This window comes from Nomascus leucogenys, chromosome 5 (assembly GCF_006542625.1).
Source record: "Nomascus leucogenys isolate Asia chromosome 5, Asia_NLE_v1, whole genome shotgun sequence".
In the NCBI taxonomy this organism is placed as follows: domain Eukaryota; kingdom Metazoa; phylum Chordata; class Mammalia; order Primates; family Hylobatidae; genus Nomascus; species Nomascus leucogenys.
This window is the reverse complement of record NC_044385.1, coordinates 120,961,770-120,980,583: the sequence shown is the minus strand read 5'-3', so window position 1 is coordinate 120,980,583 and position 18,814 is coordinate 120,961,770. Positions and strand designations below refer to the sequence as shown.

The 18,814-nt window shown below is 39.7% G+C and overlaps 1 protein-coding gene across 3 annotated transcripts in view; it reads right to left on the bottom strand.

Annotated features, from left to right (window-relative positions):
• The window catches only part of CLDN10 (claudin 10), a 132,558-nt gene that overhangs the window by 1,952 nt on the left and 111,792 nt on the right, over nt 1–18,814 (bottom strand). For all 3 annotated transcript variants that reach the window (XM_003257392.4, XM_003257393.4, XM_003257391.3), the window contains exons 2-3: nt 16,391–16,552; nt 16,221–16,302 (exon numbers count right to left, since the gene is read on the bottom strand). In XM_003257392.4, coding sequence (XP_003257440.1) covers nt 16,221–16,302; nt 16,391–16,552 — 244 coding nt within the window. The remainder of the gene's footprint in view (nt 1–16,220; nt 16,303–16,390; nt 16,553–18,814) is intronic.

Genomic DNA, 18,814 nt, shown 5'->3' with positions numbered 1-18,814 from the left:
CCATAGGGGAGATGAGGCAAGAGACTAAGAGGTCCAGGGGAAGGCAAGACAGGGCCCAAGATTAGTTCCTTCCCCAGGGTGCAGGGGAGCCAAGTTCAAGAGCTGAGGCCAGGCTTCGGTATCAGATCAAGGCCACCCAGTGCTGCCTGGGGTCGTCCTAAGCCTTGCCGCACCCCCTCCTACTTGAAGCGTCACTATCTCTGAACTCTGGCTCTGCACATGGGCAGGCTTTCTGGTGTGGTCTGAGTCGAAGGCAGGGTGGTGTAATACGGTGGGCCCATCACTAGCCAGGGGAGCAGGAAGCAGGGCGTGCTTTTAATCAAGCACGCATGATACCTGGCACTGGCCAATTTTAGTGAACCTCAGTATTTTAAGACACATATCACACTGATCAGGGACACGGGGCCCACTTGTGCATTTTCAGTTGGGATGGAGTTACGTGCACAAGAAATGCTGCTCTGTGACCCTTTCTTTACTCACTCTTGTGTTGCCTTTCCTGGGACATCAGGGCAACTGATAGGGCAAGGAACAGCTGCAACAGAACAACTATGGGGAAGCCCCTCCTGCCCTGGGGCACTAACTGTGCTCTGGCATCTGAGAAACTTCAGTGGGTTCCCTTAAGGGGCAATGGCAGAGACAGAGTGTTTGTATAATTGGGGAAAAACACCCTCAGTCTACACACACACACACACACACACCACACACCACACACGAGAACTGAGCAGGGAAGTCCACAGGTGAAAAAAGAGCTGGCCAAATCGGGAGTGCTGACCTGGGAGTTTCAGAAAAGATACTTTCATTAAATATTGTTACACATCTGAAAAAGATGCCCTGGATTTCTGCAATCAGCCCTGCTTTTATGTTGTTTTAATGAGATTATGCACAGACAACAAGCAGCATGCCTGCCAAACTGGAGGTGCATGTCATTTGGCCCCTGAAACACCTGGAAATCCTAGAAGATGGCATCAGATCTGTCTGTTGGCACCCTTTTACTGCAGACAACTAAAGGAATGAGCATAACTGAAAAATTCTGCATGAAGTACATTATTATAGGATGACTATAATTGTATAACACTTTCTATTTTTCTCTTTTTTTTTTTTTTTTTTTTTTGAACGGTCTCGCTTTTTCCCAGCTGAGCAGTGCTCATCTCGGCTCACTGCACTCTGCTCCTGGTTCCCCTCCCTCCTCCCTCCGAGTAGCTGGACACGCCCCCCACCCCGCTAATTTTTTTTTTTATAGACGTTTTTTTTCTTTTTTTTCCCAGTACAGGTTAGGCTATCTTCTCTCCTGAAACTATACCTTAATATTACTCTTAGTGTAAATATGCCCTGAAAACATGGTCTGAGATTTTTCTGAAAATATTGAGCTTCACTAAAATAGAATGCCAGTGCCAGATACCATGGTTGATTACAAATAAATAAACATCTAATTATTAATAGTGACCAGTTGGGGGATGAAGATGATAGAAATCATAAGCATAGCTTGGCACAATGAGTTCACTGAAAGGAGCATTACAAACACAGACACAGGATTGCTACAAATCACAGGATAAATTACCCAGGTGGATGAGGAATTGGGTCTATGTTAATTTAAGCCGTATTGAAACTTTCTGGAGAAATTTAGGAATCTTGAGTTTGGCTTATATTAATATTTAATATCTTTTTAAATATATCCTTTTTTATGTATCTTTTTCTTTTTTTGAGATGGAGTCTCACTGTGTCGCCCAGGCTGGAGTGCAGTGGTGCAATCTTAGCTCACTGCAACCTCCACCTCCCGGGTTCAAGCGATTCTCCTGCCTCAGACTCCCGAGTAGCTGGGATTACAGGTGTGCACCACCATGCCCAGCTAATTTTTGTATTGTTAGTAGAGACGGGGTTTCCCCATGTTGGCCAAGCTGTTCTCCAACTCCTGACCTCAGGTGATCCACCCACCTCAGCCTCCTAAAGGGCTGAGATTACAGGTGTGAACCACCACACATGGCCCTTTTTGAAAAATATCTTAAGTCACTACATATTGACTGTATTCCAAGGAAAAAATCATTTCCATTTGAATTTCAGTGTGAATTATGTTGGAGACAAACATTTAATAGTATCCATTTGGAGATGATTTCAGAAACCATACATCTACCCCAGTATTTTTTTTTTAACAATTTGGATGTGAAGGCCCTTGTTTGTTCTTTCAGAGACTTTTCCTTCTTTCTGTTGAAAGATACATATCACAGACTTACTCAACAGTGACTTTAATTCACACCTCTCCGTGTCTATCTGGCAAAAATTGATGTGTGTTTGTATGTTTTTATGTTTATTGCAGCACCATTCACAATAGCAAAGACTTGGAACCAACCCAAATGTCCAGCAATGATAGACTGGATTAAGAAAATGTGGCACATATATACCATGGAATACTATACAGCCATAAAAAGGATGAATTCATGTCCTTTGCAGGGATATGGTTGAAGCTGAAAACCATTATTCTCAGCAAACTATCACAAGGACAGAAAACCAAACACCACATGTTCTCACTCACAGGTGGGAATTAAACAATGAAATCACTTGGACACAGGGTGGGGAACATCACACACGGGGGCCTGTTGGGGGGTGGGGGGGGAGGGATAGCATTAGGAGAAATACCTAATGTAAATGACGAGTTGATGGGTGCAGCAAACCAACATGGCACATGTAAACCTATGTATCAAACCTGCACGTTGTGCACATGTACCCTAGAACTTAGAGTATAATAAACACACACAGACACACACAAATAAATAAAAATAAAAATAAATTTAAAAAAAATAACAAAAAAACTGACGTGTGTTACTGAAAGACAGGATTGAGAAAGAGATGAACATAATATCCACTCCAGTTTGTTCCCAAGGCACATATTCTTCCACATTGATTAGGAGACTTATTTAGTCTCTGTCTGGAAATCTTTCTTCCTTTTAGGTAACACTAAGAAGCTAATTTCAACACCTTGGTAAGATTATCCAAATTTCAGATTCTCTGTTGCACGTCTTTTGTGAACAATATCCTCTGGGCCCTTGGCCAGCCTTCCTGCTCAGAGTGTGCCCTCTTTATGACTAATACCAAAGTTTATTCATCATTCTGAAAGGTTGCAAATCTACATGACACTGGACCAATCCATATCCATGGCTTTCAGGTTGAGGACAGAACTTCATTTATGGAGGAAAACATTGTTTTTAGAGGATCTTGGTTGATGGACTAATCAAAAGCTGTGCGTATAACTTCAATATACATGAATAAAGTCACTGAGTGGCTTTAGAAACAAGGAATGTGGAACAAATTTACTTCTAACAGAAATTAAAACACAGATAACCACTTATTATTTTCTCAAAGAAGAAACCGTAAAGATCTAAGGTGAAGCCACTCTCCACCCGGCTGTATGTGGTGCTGTAGGCTGTTGCCCATGGCTCTCATTTCATGTTGAGCTGGCCAGGGCTACACCAACCTGGGGACCTTGATTCTGAGGCATTTCATACTCCAACTCGTATTTTAGCCATTTAGAGTAATCCTAAGGAAATGGAATGCTGAACAACTTATTTTCACCTCCTACTTTTGTCTTCCTGGCACCCAAATCCCTATTCTGATTTAGGTTTGCCATCCATGGGGAGCTGGTATAACCTCCTCTGGTTACCTACACAGAAATGACATGCCAGGAATTGTGCTAATCAGGTGTTCAGGGCAGATAAGAGGGACATGGTCCTGGCTCACAGATCCAGATTGTATAGTCTAGTGGGGATAGTCAGACATTAAACCAATAATTACGGTAAAGTGTGATCAAACAAGAAGAAGAGCATGTTTTTGCAAAGTAAACATTACCGCGGTTCTCCCAAACACACTCAGATGTGGTTCAAGTCAATGTCCATAGGAGCTAACAATAGCTACTATTACTGTCAGCTCATTGTGCCAGGACTTTTCTGTGTGTGCTAAGATTTTTTTTACAAACATTACCATATTCAATCTTCATCACAAGCCTGGGAGATAGGTATTACTATCCTCATTTTACAAATGAGGAAACTAAAGCTCTGGGAGATTAAATTACTTGTTCCATCATGTCTCAGCCAAGTAAATGGTAGACCCAGGATTTAAAACCCATAACTGTGATTCCAAACCATAGCTCTTAATTGTCATGCCATCATCCTTTTATGTACACTTTAAAGATTTTATAAATTTAAAAAACCCAATCAATGCAACATATTTTTAGTTGTCATTTCAGAAAGATGGGAGTTGTCTCTCTCCCTGGCTCATTAAGTTCTCAGTGGCTCAAGAGCTTCAGGGCACAGGATTTTTTTTTCTGAATGCCCTCAGGCTGCCTTTTCTTCTGGCACAAAAAGAGGTGAGGATACCAATTAAAATCAGGGCATGTTGGAGCTGAAAAAGGAAAGAGCAGCCCCTCCCAAAACAAAGCAAGATCCGTTTTAACAAACGAAAGCACCTCATCCTTTTAAGATCCCCAGAGAAGTGAAGTGACCTTGCTGAAGGTCACAGAGCTGGGAGCCAGGTCTTTTGTCATCCTTCAATATTGTGTTTTTTTCAAACATATTGTCCTGCTCCTCATTTTAATCAAGAGTAGTAACAGCCAAAATACATTTTCCAATTACCTTAAAATAACTACCTACGTTTTTTTACAAAGTTTAAAATCCAAAAAATACACTCATATATTATCAAAGTTAACATTTCAAAATTGAATTATATTGGTCTAACATAAAACTTTTTCTTCAGTGCATTGTCTTATATTAAATATAATCTAAGATCTATATAACTGCATGAATTGATTTTATTTTTATATAAATAAGTATTCTACAGCAATTATCTGCATTTCCCCCAAATACGCCTCATTCTTTTGGGGTGCCCGCTGATCCTGCATATCTCTCTGAGGCTGCCACGGTCCAGTCTCTCCTATGAGACGCTCAGCCTCCCCCTCTGCTGGGTTCTCTCCCACTGCCTGGCAGATGCCAAAGGACTTCCTACCCAAGGCATCCAACAAGACTTGCAAAATAGTGGCAGGTGCCTCCCAAATGGTGGCTAAAGTAGGATGGAAAAATTTAAATTGTAAGTGTCTACTTATATATGGAAACTTCATAGAGAATTCTTACATTTAGGAAACCTAAAATAAAGACATTTGGGAGGGGGTACCTAAACAAAAAAACTGCTTTTCTGTGGCTAGATTATAACAGACATATGCCTATTATCCTTCCATGCACTGGAAGGGTAGCTCAGAATTCTATAAATTGTATATATTAATAACAGGTAACATTGATTGATTACCTACCATGTGTCGCTGTGGTGGATGCTTTATAGACGTTTTCTTTGTATTTTCTAAAATGAACATGTTTCAAGGATTTTATTTAGCTCATTAACTAATTAGGGAAGCAGAAATATTAGGTCTGTGCAAAAGTAATTGCAGTTTTTGCTATTAAAAGTAACGACAAAAACTGCAATTACTTTTGCACCAACCTAATATGTTACAAATTGTCCAAAGGTAAATTCAGGAAACATATTTAGACAATCAGGAATGCTGACATGAATTTATAAATAGATATAAAACTGGTCTCTCTCTCTCTCTCTATATATATATATATATATGTGTGTATATATATATATATATATATACACACACACATTTTTAAATTATATATATATTTTATTCCTCCTAACTGAAATTTCATATCTTTGGGCCAATATCTCCCCAATATGTTATCTTCTCTAATCTTCTTAACATTCAGAACAGGAAATATCACCTCTGTTATCCAGTCAAGGCAACTGCACTCTACCTAATATAACAGTAGAGCAAGGGTCAGAACCAGGGCCCGGGCCAGGATCTGAGCTGAGTCAAACTCCAAAACCTCACCCTTCTCTCCGCCACCTGCCTCTCTAATAGTGTGTAAAGTGATCAGTGAGTGTCTACACAGAAGTACTAATTCTTGAAATTATTCACAGAAATTTAAAAACCATCCACAGTAGGACTAAATCTAATGTTGGCTAATCTTTGTTAGCCAAAGTACACTGTAATGTAAAAGGAACATCTCATGTTCCCAAAGTCACATAGTTCAGTTCAAAACGAAATCTGTTGCTTAGCACCATCCATGCCATTGATTTCCATTTGTGTGTGGGTAATTGGGGGGTTTGCTTGACCGTAAGTGAGAAATGAGGCGCTGAGTCATAATAGTTACGGTAGGCACAATAACAGGTTTACAGGCAGACTTTGAAGTCTGAATAAACTGACATCACTGAGAAGGCTGTGCTTCAAGATGGGAAATTCCTAAAATAACAAATACTGTCCTGAGGTGCCTTAGGGCATGGCCAGTATTGCTAAGCATGGGTCAAGAATCCGTGTGCGGATGTGGGTGTACATGGCTTTGTGTTAAGGTAAAAATATACAGATGGACTTGCAGCAAAAGAAGCTTGGGTCAATCAAAAGTGAATCTGACATTAGGAGATCGAGACCATCATGGCTAACACGGTGAAACCCCGTCTCTACAAAAATATAAAAAATTAGCCAGGTGCGGTGGTGGGCGCCTGTAGTCCCAGCTACTCGGGAGACTGAGGCAGGAGAATGGCGGGAACCCAGGAGGCAGAGCTTGCAGTGAGCCGAGATCGCGCCACTGCACTCCAGCCTGGGCGACAGAGCAAGACTCTGTCTCAAAAAAAAAGTGTATCTGACATTTTATTCAGTCTTCAAGTAGCCTACCTGAACACATTTTAGAATCGAACCAAGAGTATCCAGTTGACAATTTTAAATTACTTATCTCTAACTCAATGCTATGACAGAGGTGACCAACAATTTTTAAATTACACAAGCCTTATTTATTTTATATCTATTTATTTATTTTTTGAGGCAGAGTCTCACTCCCTCTTTTGCCCAGGCTGGAGTGCAGTGGTGCGATCTCAGCTCACTGCAACCTCCACCCCCGGGGTTCAAGTGATTCTCCTGCCTCAGCCTCTTGAGTAGCTGGGACTACAAGCACCCGCCACCACACCCAGCTCATTTTTGTATTTTTCGTAGAGTCAGGGTTTCACCTTGTTGGCCGGTCTGGCCTTGAACTCCTGACCTCAAATGATCCACCCACGTTGGCCTCCCAAAGTGCTGGGATTACCGGCATGAGCCACTGCACCCAGCCAAGCCTTATGGTTTCATGCTAGGTCCCCTTCAAACGTGCCTTCTACTTGAGAGCCAAGTGTCTTAAAACAATTATCTCTTCTACTACGTCTCCAACATTTCAACATACATTTCTCTGTGGCTAACCTTAATAGACTACATAAGGTAATATACTATACATTAATATACTCTGCATTAGGGTCAGTATCCCTAATAATAGTAGCTAGCATTTAGTAAGTGTTTACTATGAACTAGCATGATTCTAAACAGTTGAAATATACTATCTCATTTAATCCTGACAACAGCCTCCTAGTATGTATTGTCCTCATTCTACAGATGAGGGGCACTGGGCACAGAAAGGGTAAATAACTTCTTCAAAGTTACACAGCTAGAAAGTGGCAGAGCAAGGGTTTACTCTCAGGCAGCCTGGATCCAGAGTCCTTATTCTTAAACAGTGTGCCATGCTGCCTCTCCCTGTTCCTTTAAGCGATCACCACAAGCACACTCCGTCTTACCATTCTAGGAGATATGCAGACAGGCAGACAGTCCTACACCACTGCAGATTTACCATCCTTGCTGTAAGGGTCATGGAGCATGGGTCCTCTACAAGAGATTCCAAAGTGAGCAACACATTGTTTTGACTTCTAGATGCTTGTGGTCTTGTTTAGGAGAACAGCCAATAAATAAGCAAGTGCAAACCACCCAGTAGGGTTAGGATGGAGGCATGAGGTGGAAAGGGAGTACCCAAAACAGGGACACCCCAACCAAAATGCAGGTTCTGAAGGCTGATCAGAGGTTAGCCAGGATGTGAAAAGGAGAGGAGCAATGGGGTAAGAGCTGAATTACGAGAAAGCAGGGCACACTGGCAGAAATCATGATGTCACGCACTAGTCAGTAAAAACAAAAGAGATGCCAAATATTTAGTTCCCAAGCAGATTTTTAGGTCATGCTAGCATAACAAAAGCATCAAAGTAATTCTGGTGATCTAAGGTGGCCTACACTACTTCTGAACAAACTGAAACCACTGAGTAACACTTTCTTAATATTTAACAGTTGAACTCTGTTTTGTTCTTACCACTTGGCACTTATCTGGAATCTCCTATCTGAGAATATGTGCGATCACTACCAACATTAGTTCATCCTCCAAATAACTTCATGAATGGAGTAAACTTAAATAAACAAACATCCATAATGTATTAAATTATAATAAGTATAGAAGAGAGAAATTAAATATCTTGACAAGGTCACCTGATGAGGTCAATATTCTTTTCAACCTCACCCAGGAAAATCTATATAATCTAGAAATTTACTTCTTACATTGGCTAGTGTCCATTCAACTTGACAACAAGAATGAGATAATTTGACTGAAAGTAGGTAGTTATTCATATGCAAATCAATAAACGTAATCCATCACATAAACAGAACCAACGACAAAAACCACAATATTCAATATCCCAATATTGATTATCCCAATAGATGCAAAATGGCCTTCGACAAAATTCAACAGCCCTTCATGCTAAAAACTCTCAATAAACTAGGTATTGATGGAACGTATCTCAAAATAATAAGAGCTATCTATGACAAACCCACAGCCAATATCATACTGAATGGGCAAACCTGGAAGCATTCCCTTTGAAAACTGGCACAAGACAAGGATGCCCTCTCTCACCACTCTTATTCAACATAGTGTTGGAAGTTCTGGCCAGGGCAATCAGGCAAGAGAAAGAAATAAAGGGTATTCAATTAGGAAAAGAGGAAGTCAAATTGTCCCTGTTTGCAGATGACATGATTGTATATTCAGAATACTCCATCGTCTTAGCCCCAAATCTCCTTAAGCTGATAAGCAACTTCAGCAAAGTCTCAGGATACAAAATCAATGTACAAAAATCACAAGCATTCTTATACACCAGTAACAGACAAACAGAGAGCCAAATTATGAGTGAACTCCCATTCACAACTGCTTCAAAGAGAATACAATATCTAGGAATCCAACTTACAAGGGATGTGAAGGACCTCTTCAAGGAGAACTACAAACCACTCCTCAACAAAATAAAAGAGGACACAAACAAATGGAAGAACATTCCATGCTCATGGATAGGAAGAATCAATATTGTGAAAATGGCCATATTGCCCAAGGTAATTTATAGATTCAGTGCCATCCCCATCAAGCTACCATTGACTTTCTTCACAGAATTGGAAAAAACTACTCTAAAATTCAAATGAAACCAAAAAGGAGCCCGCATAGCCAAGATAATCCTAAGCAAAAAGAACAAAGCTGGAGGCATCATGCTACCTGACTTCAAACTATACTACAAGGCTACAGTAACCAAAACAGCATGGTACTGGTACCACAACAGATATATAGACCAATGGAACAGAACAGAGGCTTCAGAAATAACACCACACATCTACAACCATCTGATCTTTGACAAACCTGACAAAAAGAAGAAATGGGGAATGAATTCCCTATTTAATAAATGATGCTGGGAAAACTGGCTAGCCATATGTAAAAGCTGAAACTGGATCCCTTCCTTACACCTTATGCAAAAATTAACTCAAGATGGATTAAAGACTTACATGTAAGGCATAAAACCATAAAATCCCTAGAAGAAAACCTAGGCAATACCATTCAGGACATAGGCATGGGCAAAGACTTCATGACTAAAACACCAAAAGCAATGGCAACAAAAGCCAAAATAGACAAATGAGATCTAATTAAACTAAAGAGCTTCTGCACAGCAAAAGAAACTACTATCAGAGTGAACAGGCAACCTACAGAATGGGAGAAATTTTTTGCAATCTACCCATCTGACAAAGAGCTAATGTCCAGAATCTACAAAGAACTCAAACAAATTTCAAGAAAAAAACAACCCCATCAAAAAGTGGGCAAAGGGTATGAACAGACACTTCTCAAAAGAAGACATTTATGCAGCTAACAGACACATGAAAAAATGCTCATCATCACTGCTCATCAGAGCAATGCAAATCAAAACCACAATGAGATACCATCTCACGCCAGGTAGAATGGTGATCATTAAAAAGTCAGGAAACAACAGATGCTGAAAAGGATGTGGAGAAATAGGAAGGCTTTTACACTGTTGGTGGGAGTGTAAATTAGTTCAAACATTGTGGAAGACAGTGTGGCGATTCCTCAGGGATCTACAACTAGAAATAGCATTTGACCAAGCGATCCCATTACTGGGTATATACTCAAAGGATTATAAATCATGCTACTGTAAAGACACATGCACATGTATGTTTATTGAGGCACTATTCACAATAGCAAAGACTTGGAACCAACTCAAATGTCCATCAATGATAGACTGGATTAAGAAAATGTGGCACATATACACCATGGAATAGTATGCAGCCATAAAAAAGGATGAGTTCATGTCCTTGGCAGGGATATGGATGAAGCTGGAAACCATCATTCTCAGCAAACTATCACAAGGACAGAAAACCAAACACTGCATGTTCTCACTCATAGGTGGGAACTGAACAACGAGAACACATGGACACAAGGTGGGGAACATCACACACTTGGGCCTGTCGGGGGGTGGGGGACTGGGGGAGGGATAGCCTTAGGAGAAATACCTAATGTAAATGATGAGTTGATGGGTACAGCAAGCCAACATGGCACATGTATACCTATGTAACAAACCTGCATGTGGTACACATGTACCCTAGAACTTAAATAACAATAATAAAAAAAGAAAGTAGGTAGTTGCTTATTTCTAACTACTAAATAGCCACAATGGTGAAAATATTTTATTATATAAAGCTTAAATCCTGAAGTAGAAACCAAATACATGCCAGGAATGAGAAGTGCGACATGATTTTGAAAAGCGTGGAAATAAAAAAGCCTAGAGGATGATAAGACCCCAATACAAGAACATCTGGGCCAAAATATTAATGGTAAATCTCATATACAAAAAAAGAGCCTGGTGCGGTGGCTCACGCCTATAATCCCAGCACTTTGGGAGGCCGAGGTGGGCGGATCACGAGGTCAGGAGATGGAGACCATCCTAACACGGTGAAACCCCGTCTCTACTAAAAATACAAAAAATTAGCCGGGCGTGGTGGCGGGCGCCTGTAGTCCCAGCTACTTGGGAGGCTAAGGCAGGAAAATGGCGTGAACCTGGGAGGCAGAGCTTGCAGTGAGCCAAGACAGCGCCACTGCACTCCGGCCTGGGCAAAGGAGCGAGATTCTGTCTCAAAAAAAAGAATAAGATAACAATTCTGTTCTACTTCCTCAACCAGAGCAATCAGTGAAGTCGTATAACTTTGCATGATTTGAAAAGAAGTTTCTTAATGTTGATCAATTCTTACTTGCAATGGTTTATCTAAGAAAACAAAGCAGGACATTCAGAAAGTCAGTGGTTTGGACAACAAAACAATGGTGGGAGTAACGTAAATAAATTTCAACATCCTGGTATGGTGAATCATGCTAAGGAGTACCTATTACTAGAAGCTTGTAGGATATTTTTTTTTCAGATTTGTTAGTTTTTGTTTTAATAAAAAGGAGGAAGTTAGTTTGACACAGCCTAAAGGGAAGAGTTGAAAAACACTTTTCAAGGCTCTGCAAGAGCTCATGTTGGAGTCATCAAACATAGTCATAGCTCGAATGAAAAAAAGCAAAACAAAAGAGAAAAATAGAGAAATAGCAGAACACGATGAAACTCTTTACAGATTGCAGTTCTGTCAAATGATTGTAGCTTGGAAGAAAAATCTTCCCAGATATGTGGTGGGAAAGGAAGGACTTTTAGAGGAACTAGCCACTGAACATAAAGTGCAACCCTGCCTGTTATGTGCCTGCTGCAGTCTTTACTCCAACTCCATGCTAGAAGCCACTCGTTTTTTTCTCATCCACAAAGCTCCTGTTGAGTTCTCTGCATATAGCAGGAATGTAGTGGGAACTTGGTTCCATGGGCTTAGTTGTGTTTTCCTAACTTGGGCAACCAAGATGTGCCTTATATAGAGTTGTCCTGGGAATCTACAAAGAAGATCCAATTAACACAGCATACAAATCTGAAGGAAAAACAGCAGCAGCAGCAAAGCAAGAACAACAAACCATGCTCTGAGGTCTAAACTCTTTTCCTTAGGGGTTGGGTATTGGAAAGCAAGTATTTGCTCACCAGAAATTTAAACTAGAACATGTGACAAGTCGCTGTCTCTCACTGCGCTTCCTAAGGGCCCAAACACACATGCTCCTGCACGGAGAGATGGTATTTAGTGGCAGCTAGTTTTTGTAAGATTAATGTAAGATAATAGTGGGAAGAAGAGAGCTTTCTTGCTCCATCCTTTGGGAGGCTCCCCCTATCCACTGAGACAACAATTATCTCTGCTAATTCTGAAAGGACTAGGTCTACAGATAAGAATTTCACTTCTAGGTACTGTGCTAGGGAGAGAAGATACAGTTGTATAGACGTTTTCTGACCTCAAGGAACTTAATTCTCATGCCAGCTGATTAAGACACCAAAGACATTGTCAGAACATCCCTGTAGTGGCATCCTCCACATCCCAGCACACCTAGGGTTGGCCCTGCCACAAGCTTTGATTCTACAACGTATTCCTCTCTAAGTTCACATACAAACAAAACCAGAAGCACCAATTATCAAATTCCAGAAAATGCTAGCCAAAGAAGTGCTATCCCTAGAATAAGCCAAAATAAAATATTGCTTTAAAGATGACATTTCAGACCTAGGAAATCAGTTCACTCTGTGCTGATAGGCAATTTATAGCTTATTCATCTTCCCAGTTTTTATCCCCTCTACTAGAAGGTGTTGATAAACGGAAACCAAATGAAGTCATGTTAGTTAACATACTGGTTTTTATACAAGCGTGTTTTGTTTAAATGAGGTCTGAGTTCTTGCGGGTGTCATGTCATTTTTATGCCCCTTTTCTATCATTGTGGGTAATTAGAATCTGATGGTATCTACAGTTCTCAGGCCTTGATAATTCCTTGATCCAACTGGATTTTGTTGAAATCATGGAGGACTTTTCTTTGTGAAAGGCACTGCAGGGAAAACAGAGATGAAGGAGAGAAAGTCCCAATCTCAAGGAGTCAACTCATTCTCAATATCAGGTTTTTTATAGTCTATATTTTCTATAGACCTTGATGCAAAGGGCCTGTTATTTGTAAATATTACCAATGGATAAGCAGTGCTGTTTTTCATGACCCCTGGTTCTTGTGCTTTTAATTACATTAGGTAAATTGGTGAATTGTAGGTGTTATATTTTTAAGCCACCACAGAAAAGAGCTAATAAAGGCATCTATAAAGATAAGCCACCTCTTACATACTATACAGAATTAAAAAGCAATCTTAATAATAGTTAATATGACACAATAAGAGCTAATACAAGCTGTTTGCTCTGTGCCAATCACATCCATCTCTCTCTCTCTATCTCTCTCTCTCTCTCTATCTCTCCTCTCTTAACTCTCACAGCAATTCTGTGAGAGGGGTACTATTATTACCTTTGTTTTACAGATGAGAATACAGACAAAGAGAGAGAGAGAGAGTGGGTAGACAGAGACAGAAAGAGAAATTCCAAGAAGCTAATGAGAATGTAATAGCTCAATATAGCACTAAGAGATTGAAAAAGAGGAAAACCTCTCATAGCACCTAATTACTGAACTGAGTTTAATCAAAATCTGAAAAGAGAATAATAAATTCCAATGGCACTACACAGAATTAGGTGACTGAGGTATAGTAAGCACAGAAAACAGTCACACAAAGATAGGTTTAAGTTATTGTTTGTACACAAATTAGCCTTGATCATTTGAGGAAAGAGTCCAGTGATTTTTAAGATATGGACAAAGATATCCTTAATAATTGTCAGGAAAATAAAACCAGTAATATAGAAAAGATAATGCAGAAGAGTGAGCAATGTGTTTAATAAAATAAACCATGAGAAATACAGGTTTGTTGCATATTTATGATATCAAACCCTAAAATAAAAACGTATCATTTAAATACAATATTTCATTTAAATATCATTAAAATATTTCTAAGCTTCAGAAATACAGCCTCGGTTTTTATTTCAACGTTTGCTGCCATGTACATCTGTGCAAATCTTATTTGAAAGATAAGTAGGAGAAAATTAATAAATCAGGACATGTTTTTGTATCATAGGCAGAGGATAAAAAAGTTATATTGAGGTCTAAAACCCATTTAATAAAATTTGTTTTTCTTTCCCATTTAATAAAATTTCTGAATAAAAACTATTTTTAAATGTCTAGAAAAGGCTGGGCATGGTGGCTCATGCCTGTAATCCCGGTACTTTGGGAGGCTGAGGGAGGAGGATCATTGAAGATCAGGAGCTGGAGACAACCCTGGGCAACATAGCAAAACCTGTCTCCATTAAAAAATGTAAAAATTATCCAGGGCCAGGTGCGGGTGGACCACCTGAGGTCAGGAGTTTGAGACCAGCCTGGCCAAAATGGTGAAGCCCTGTCCCTATTAAAAATGCAAAAAAATTAGCTGGGCGTGGTGGTGCGTGCCTGTAATCCCGGCTACTAAGGAGGCTGAGGCAAGAGAATCGCTTGACCCCGGGAGATGGAGGTTGCAGTGAGTCGAGATTGCACCACTGCACTCCAGCTTGGGCAACAAGAGTGAAAACTCCATCTCAAAAAAAAAAAAAATTATCTGGTTGTCGTGGCACATACACGTCCCAGCTACTCGGGAGGCTGAGGTGGGAGGATCACTTGAGCGCAGAAGCGCAAGGCTGCAGTCAACTATGATCGCACCACCACACTCCAGCCTGAGTGACAGAAAGAGGCCCTAACTCTTAAAAAAAAAAAAAAAAAAAAAAAAGGACGAAAGAAACCTCTTGATGAACATGTAGCATATTGCCACAAAAATTACAAAATAGTGGAATATTATAAATCATGCTTTTTAAGAGCCAGTGTTCTGAAGTTCAACTGCCTGGTTTGAATCACAGTTCAATCAGCCTACTAGTTTGGTCCAAGTTCCCCTGAACACATCACTTGGCCTCTTTCCTCAATTTAAAAAAAGAGTACCAAGAGACCTACTTTATAAGGTTGTTGTAAGAATAAAATAAAAAACATAATAAAATAATATTTGCAGTGCTCTGCTTGGCTCCTGGTGGGGACTCAACATGTGCTAGCTATTATTTTCATTACATTTCATGATATAAGCATTTACTATTTATGCATAAGGTACACTTAAGCCAGAACTAGAAAATCAATTTCCTCAAGATTCCTAAAACCACCAGAAAAAAAGTAAAGCCCAGCTGACCAGCTATTTCAGTAATATACTTCTTAAAAATTCTATAAGATTTGACCTGAAGTCTAAAATAAAATTCCTAGCCTCATTGATAGCAATACACACATACATACGTGAGGCTTCCTAAAGAGGGATGTAGATATATTCTTAGGTAAGACAAAATATTTAATATATTCTGATTTGGTATCCCTGGGGTTTTCCCAATCCAAAGAAATAAGCCTAGGGAAAGTATAAAAAGCAACAGCCCATAGTTTAAAAACAACACCAACAAGCAAACTGATCTGTTAATTCCACAGCATTCATCTGCAAGACTGACCAGCCACATTTGGGTAAAGGTGCCATGCTCCTACAGCATTTTTCAAAAACCTTGCATCGTATACAGTTTCTTTATAAAGGTTTATCAGGAGGAGCTTGTTAAGACAGTAGTTAATACAGCAAATTTAAAAGACCCAGAAACCAGCATCTGGCAAATATCATTTTGAGTGGGCAGCAATCAAGGCCAGGTTTTAATTTTCTATTTGCACACCGCATCATTCTTTCCTCCCCGTCTGACACCTTTCACTTTTCCTCTACTTGACCTCAGTTTCATGATGTACAGCAGACGATGAAGTTTATAGTTCTAAATTTGATGCCTTGAACTGTTTAGAGACAAGACACTGCAATACTAGCAAAGTAATTAAATGCATATTTTGCGTGTGTGGCATATGACACATTTAATCTTGAATGATGTCATCAGTTACCATTTATCAGTATGACTTACTTTCAAAAGTCATATAGGAAATTCATGTCTCTTGGTTGAGAATATTAATTTATATGCACTTCCTGTGAGCTGGAAACAGACTGAGAAGAGTACTTACTTTTGCTCAACAAAGAGAGGATCAAAGAATTCCGTTGTGATTTTGTTTGCATATAGGGAACAGCCGGTCATTGAGCACAGCCCTAACAAATATCAGAGGGAAAGCACTACGGTTAGTGTGATTTCATTAACATCATCAAGTACCTTGTTTGGAAGAAAGTTACTATTTACCTGACAGTATGAATACAATCCCAGCCAAACAAGCAATTTTAGCTTTGGCTTTATCAGAGCCTCCGACTTTGGTACACTTCATTCCAAAGAGCGCAAATATGGAACCAAAGAAGCCTAGGCTGACAGCAGCGATCATAAGTCCTCTACATGCCTGGATATAACCTGCAATCAGAGTAGATGAGTTACGTTACATAAAGCATGTGGCTGTCCAGGTAGAAATCCTCATTTTACGTTGTCATTCTGGATATTTGTTTTCCAAAAAGGTAACTGTGATGGTGAAAACATGTGGCAAGACAAGCAAGAAAGGAAAGCAAGTTGATCTACAGGGAGTGCCTATTCTAGGTCACACACTGTGAAGTGCAGTTTATGCGGAATCCTCAGGATAGATCTCTGTTATTTCCATATTCACCGATGAGGAAACTGAGGCACACAAAGGTTATGTGACTTACCAGAGGTGAGTTAGAAAGTGGCAGACATGGATTCCATCCCAAATCAGACTACAAATTCCATATAATATTGCCTTTCACTGTGAAAAAACATCATCTGCCACCATCACAACCCTGTAGCTCCTCCGCTCATTGGACCTTAAAAGGGTATTTTAATGGTTTTGACATTATCAAATCGTAAGATTTATAACTGGGTGGCAGAAAGAACTCCAAAGAGTCAAACCTTCCAATACTAGTAGAAGCTTATTAATAGGAGACTAACTGGAATATCATCATGAACCATGGGGGGGTCTAAGGGAATATTTTAGTGAAGTACTATTGTTTTCAGGGCATATATAATAAAACTGGGTTTTAAAAAGCACTATTTTGTAGAAGAATAATTTATAGTGACTAAGTCAACTGTTCTCCTATAAATGAAGGCCTTTAAAGTACCCTAGAAAGTATGTTCTGTCAGTTCGTTTGCTCATCCTTCCTGTGCTATTCATTTTCTTAGTCACATATTTTTATTTGCACAGCTAGGGTACAGGGTAAACTTCAGTGTGGCTTTTGTCCAGGTTTTTACATTAACAGGATTTAAACTAATAAGCTTTTACCACATAAGCCATTTTCATTTCAGCCTGAAACAATGCCATATTTCAATCTAAAATAGTGATAGTAGCATATACTGGGTGTTAAGTAAATATTTGCTAAGCAAATGAACATATATACCTACATCAGGTTTACGTTTGGAATTAAACTTTTTAACTGGAAAAAACCTCTTACGTGCCAATATATGACAAGTCATTTATTATTGGTGTTCAAGCAAAGCCACAATAAATAATAATTCCAAGACCATTATAATCATGAATTTAGGGAGTACATACTAGTGGCCTTCAGTTCAGTTTCTTTTTTTCTTTATTTTCTTTTTTTAAGACAGGATCTCACTTTTGTCACCCAGGCTGGAGGGCAGTAGCATAACCATAGCTCACTGTAGCCTCAAATTCCTGGGTTCAAGAGATCCTCCTGCCTTAGCCATCTGAGCAGCTGAAACCATAGGCACTTGCCACCACCTATGGCTAATTTTTAAATTTTTTCTAGAGACAGGGTCTCACTATAATGCCCAGATTAGTCTCGAATTCCTGGCCTCAAATGATCCTCTTGCCTCGGCCTCCCAAAATGCTGGGATTAGAGGCATGAGCCACCGCACCTGGCCCCAGTCTGTGTTTCTTTGGAAAAGAATGAAATTGAAGTTTTAATCCTATTCCTTGGACCCATTTTTGAAGAGCAAACGGGAGCTGCTCTACTTAGTTGTAAACACTTTAGACTCCCACAAATGCAGACTGCAAGGACAGTGACCTTCTATTATATAGTGTGAACTATTTCCATAAAAAAAAATTTCACCAACACCGTGGCTATCAAAAACAGCAAAACAAACTTATTTTTAGCAAAACAGGATAATGAAGGCCTCTTTCATAGCAATCATTGTGCTGCAGGGCTATCTGGGTCTCTGCTGCCAAATGCTGAACCAGCTCTATTTTAAACTTCAGTCCTCAAGTTCCCCAGCCAGAGCCCAGACAGCAGGTAGAGGCAAGACAGAGAGGGGAAGCCTGTCAGTCCCTTGCAAGTTTCAAGAGAGCCTGTGAGGATAACCCAGGCTGGTTCATCACTTCCCACCAGGGCTACTCGGACAGTGTGGTTTCGCTCTTTTTGTGAAATTCATTTTAATCTATGGTTTTGAGGTTTTATAGCTGACTCTGACTGCAGTCATTAAATAAACAAAAAATGGGGGACTCATCCATTTATATATACTCCCAGAAAATATTAGCATGTACCCTAATTTGCATTTCCTTTAGTTATCTTCCATGCTTTGTTAACAGAAAGTGCAAGTTGTCGGGAATTTACCAAAGGTTAAATCCTACAATCTGGTCATTTAGAACACGGAATGCATTTCCCAGATGATAAACAGTGGGTAGAATCCCAGACCAACCCATTCGATTCT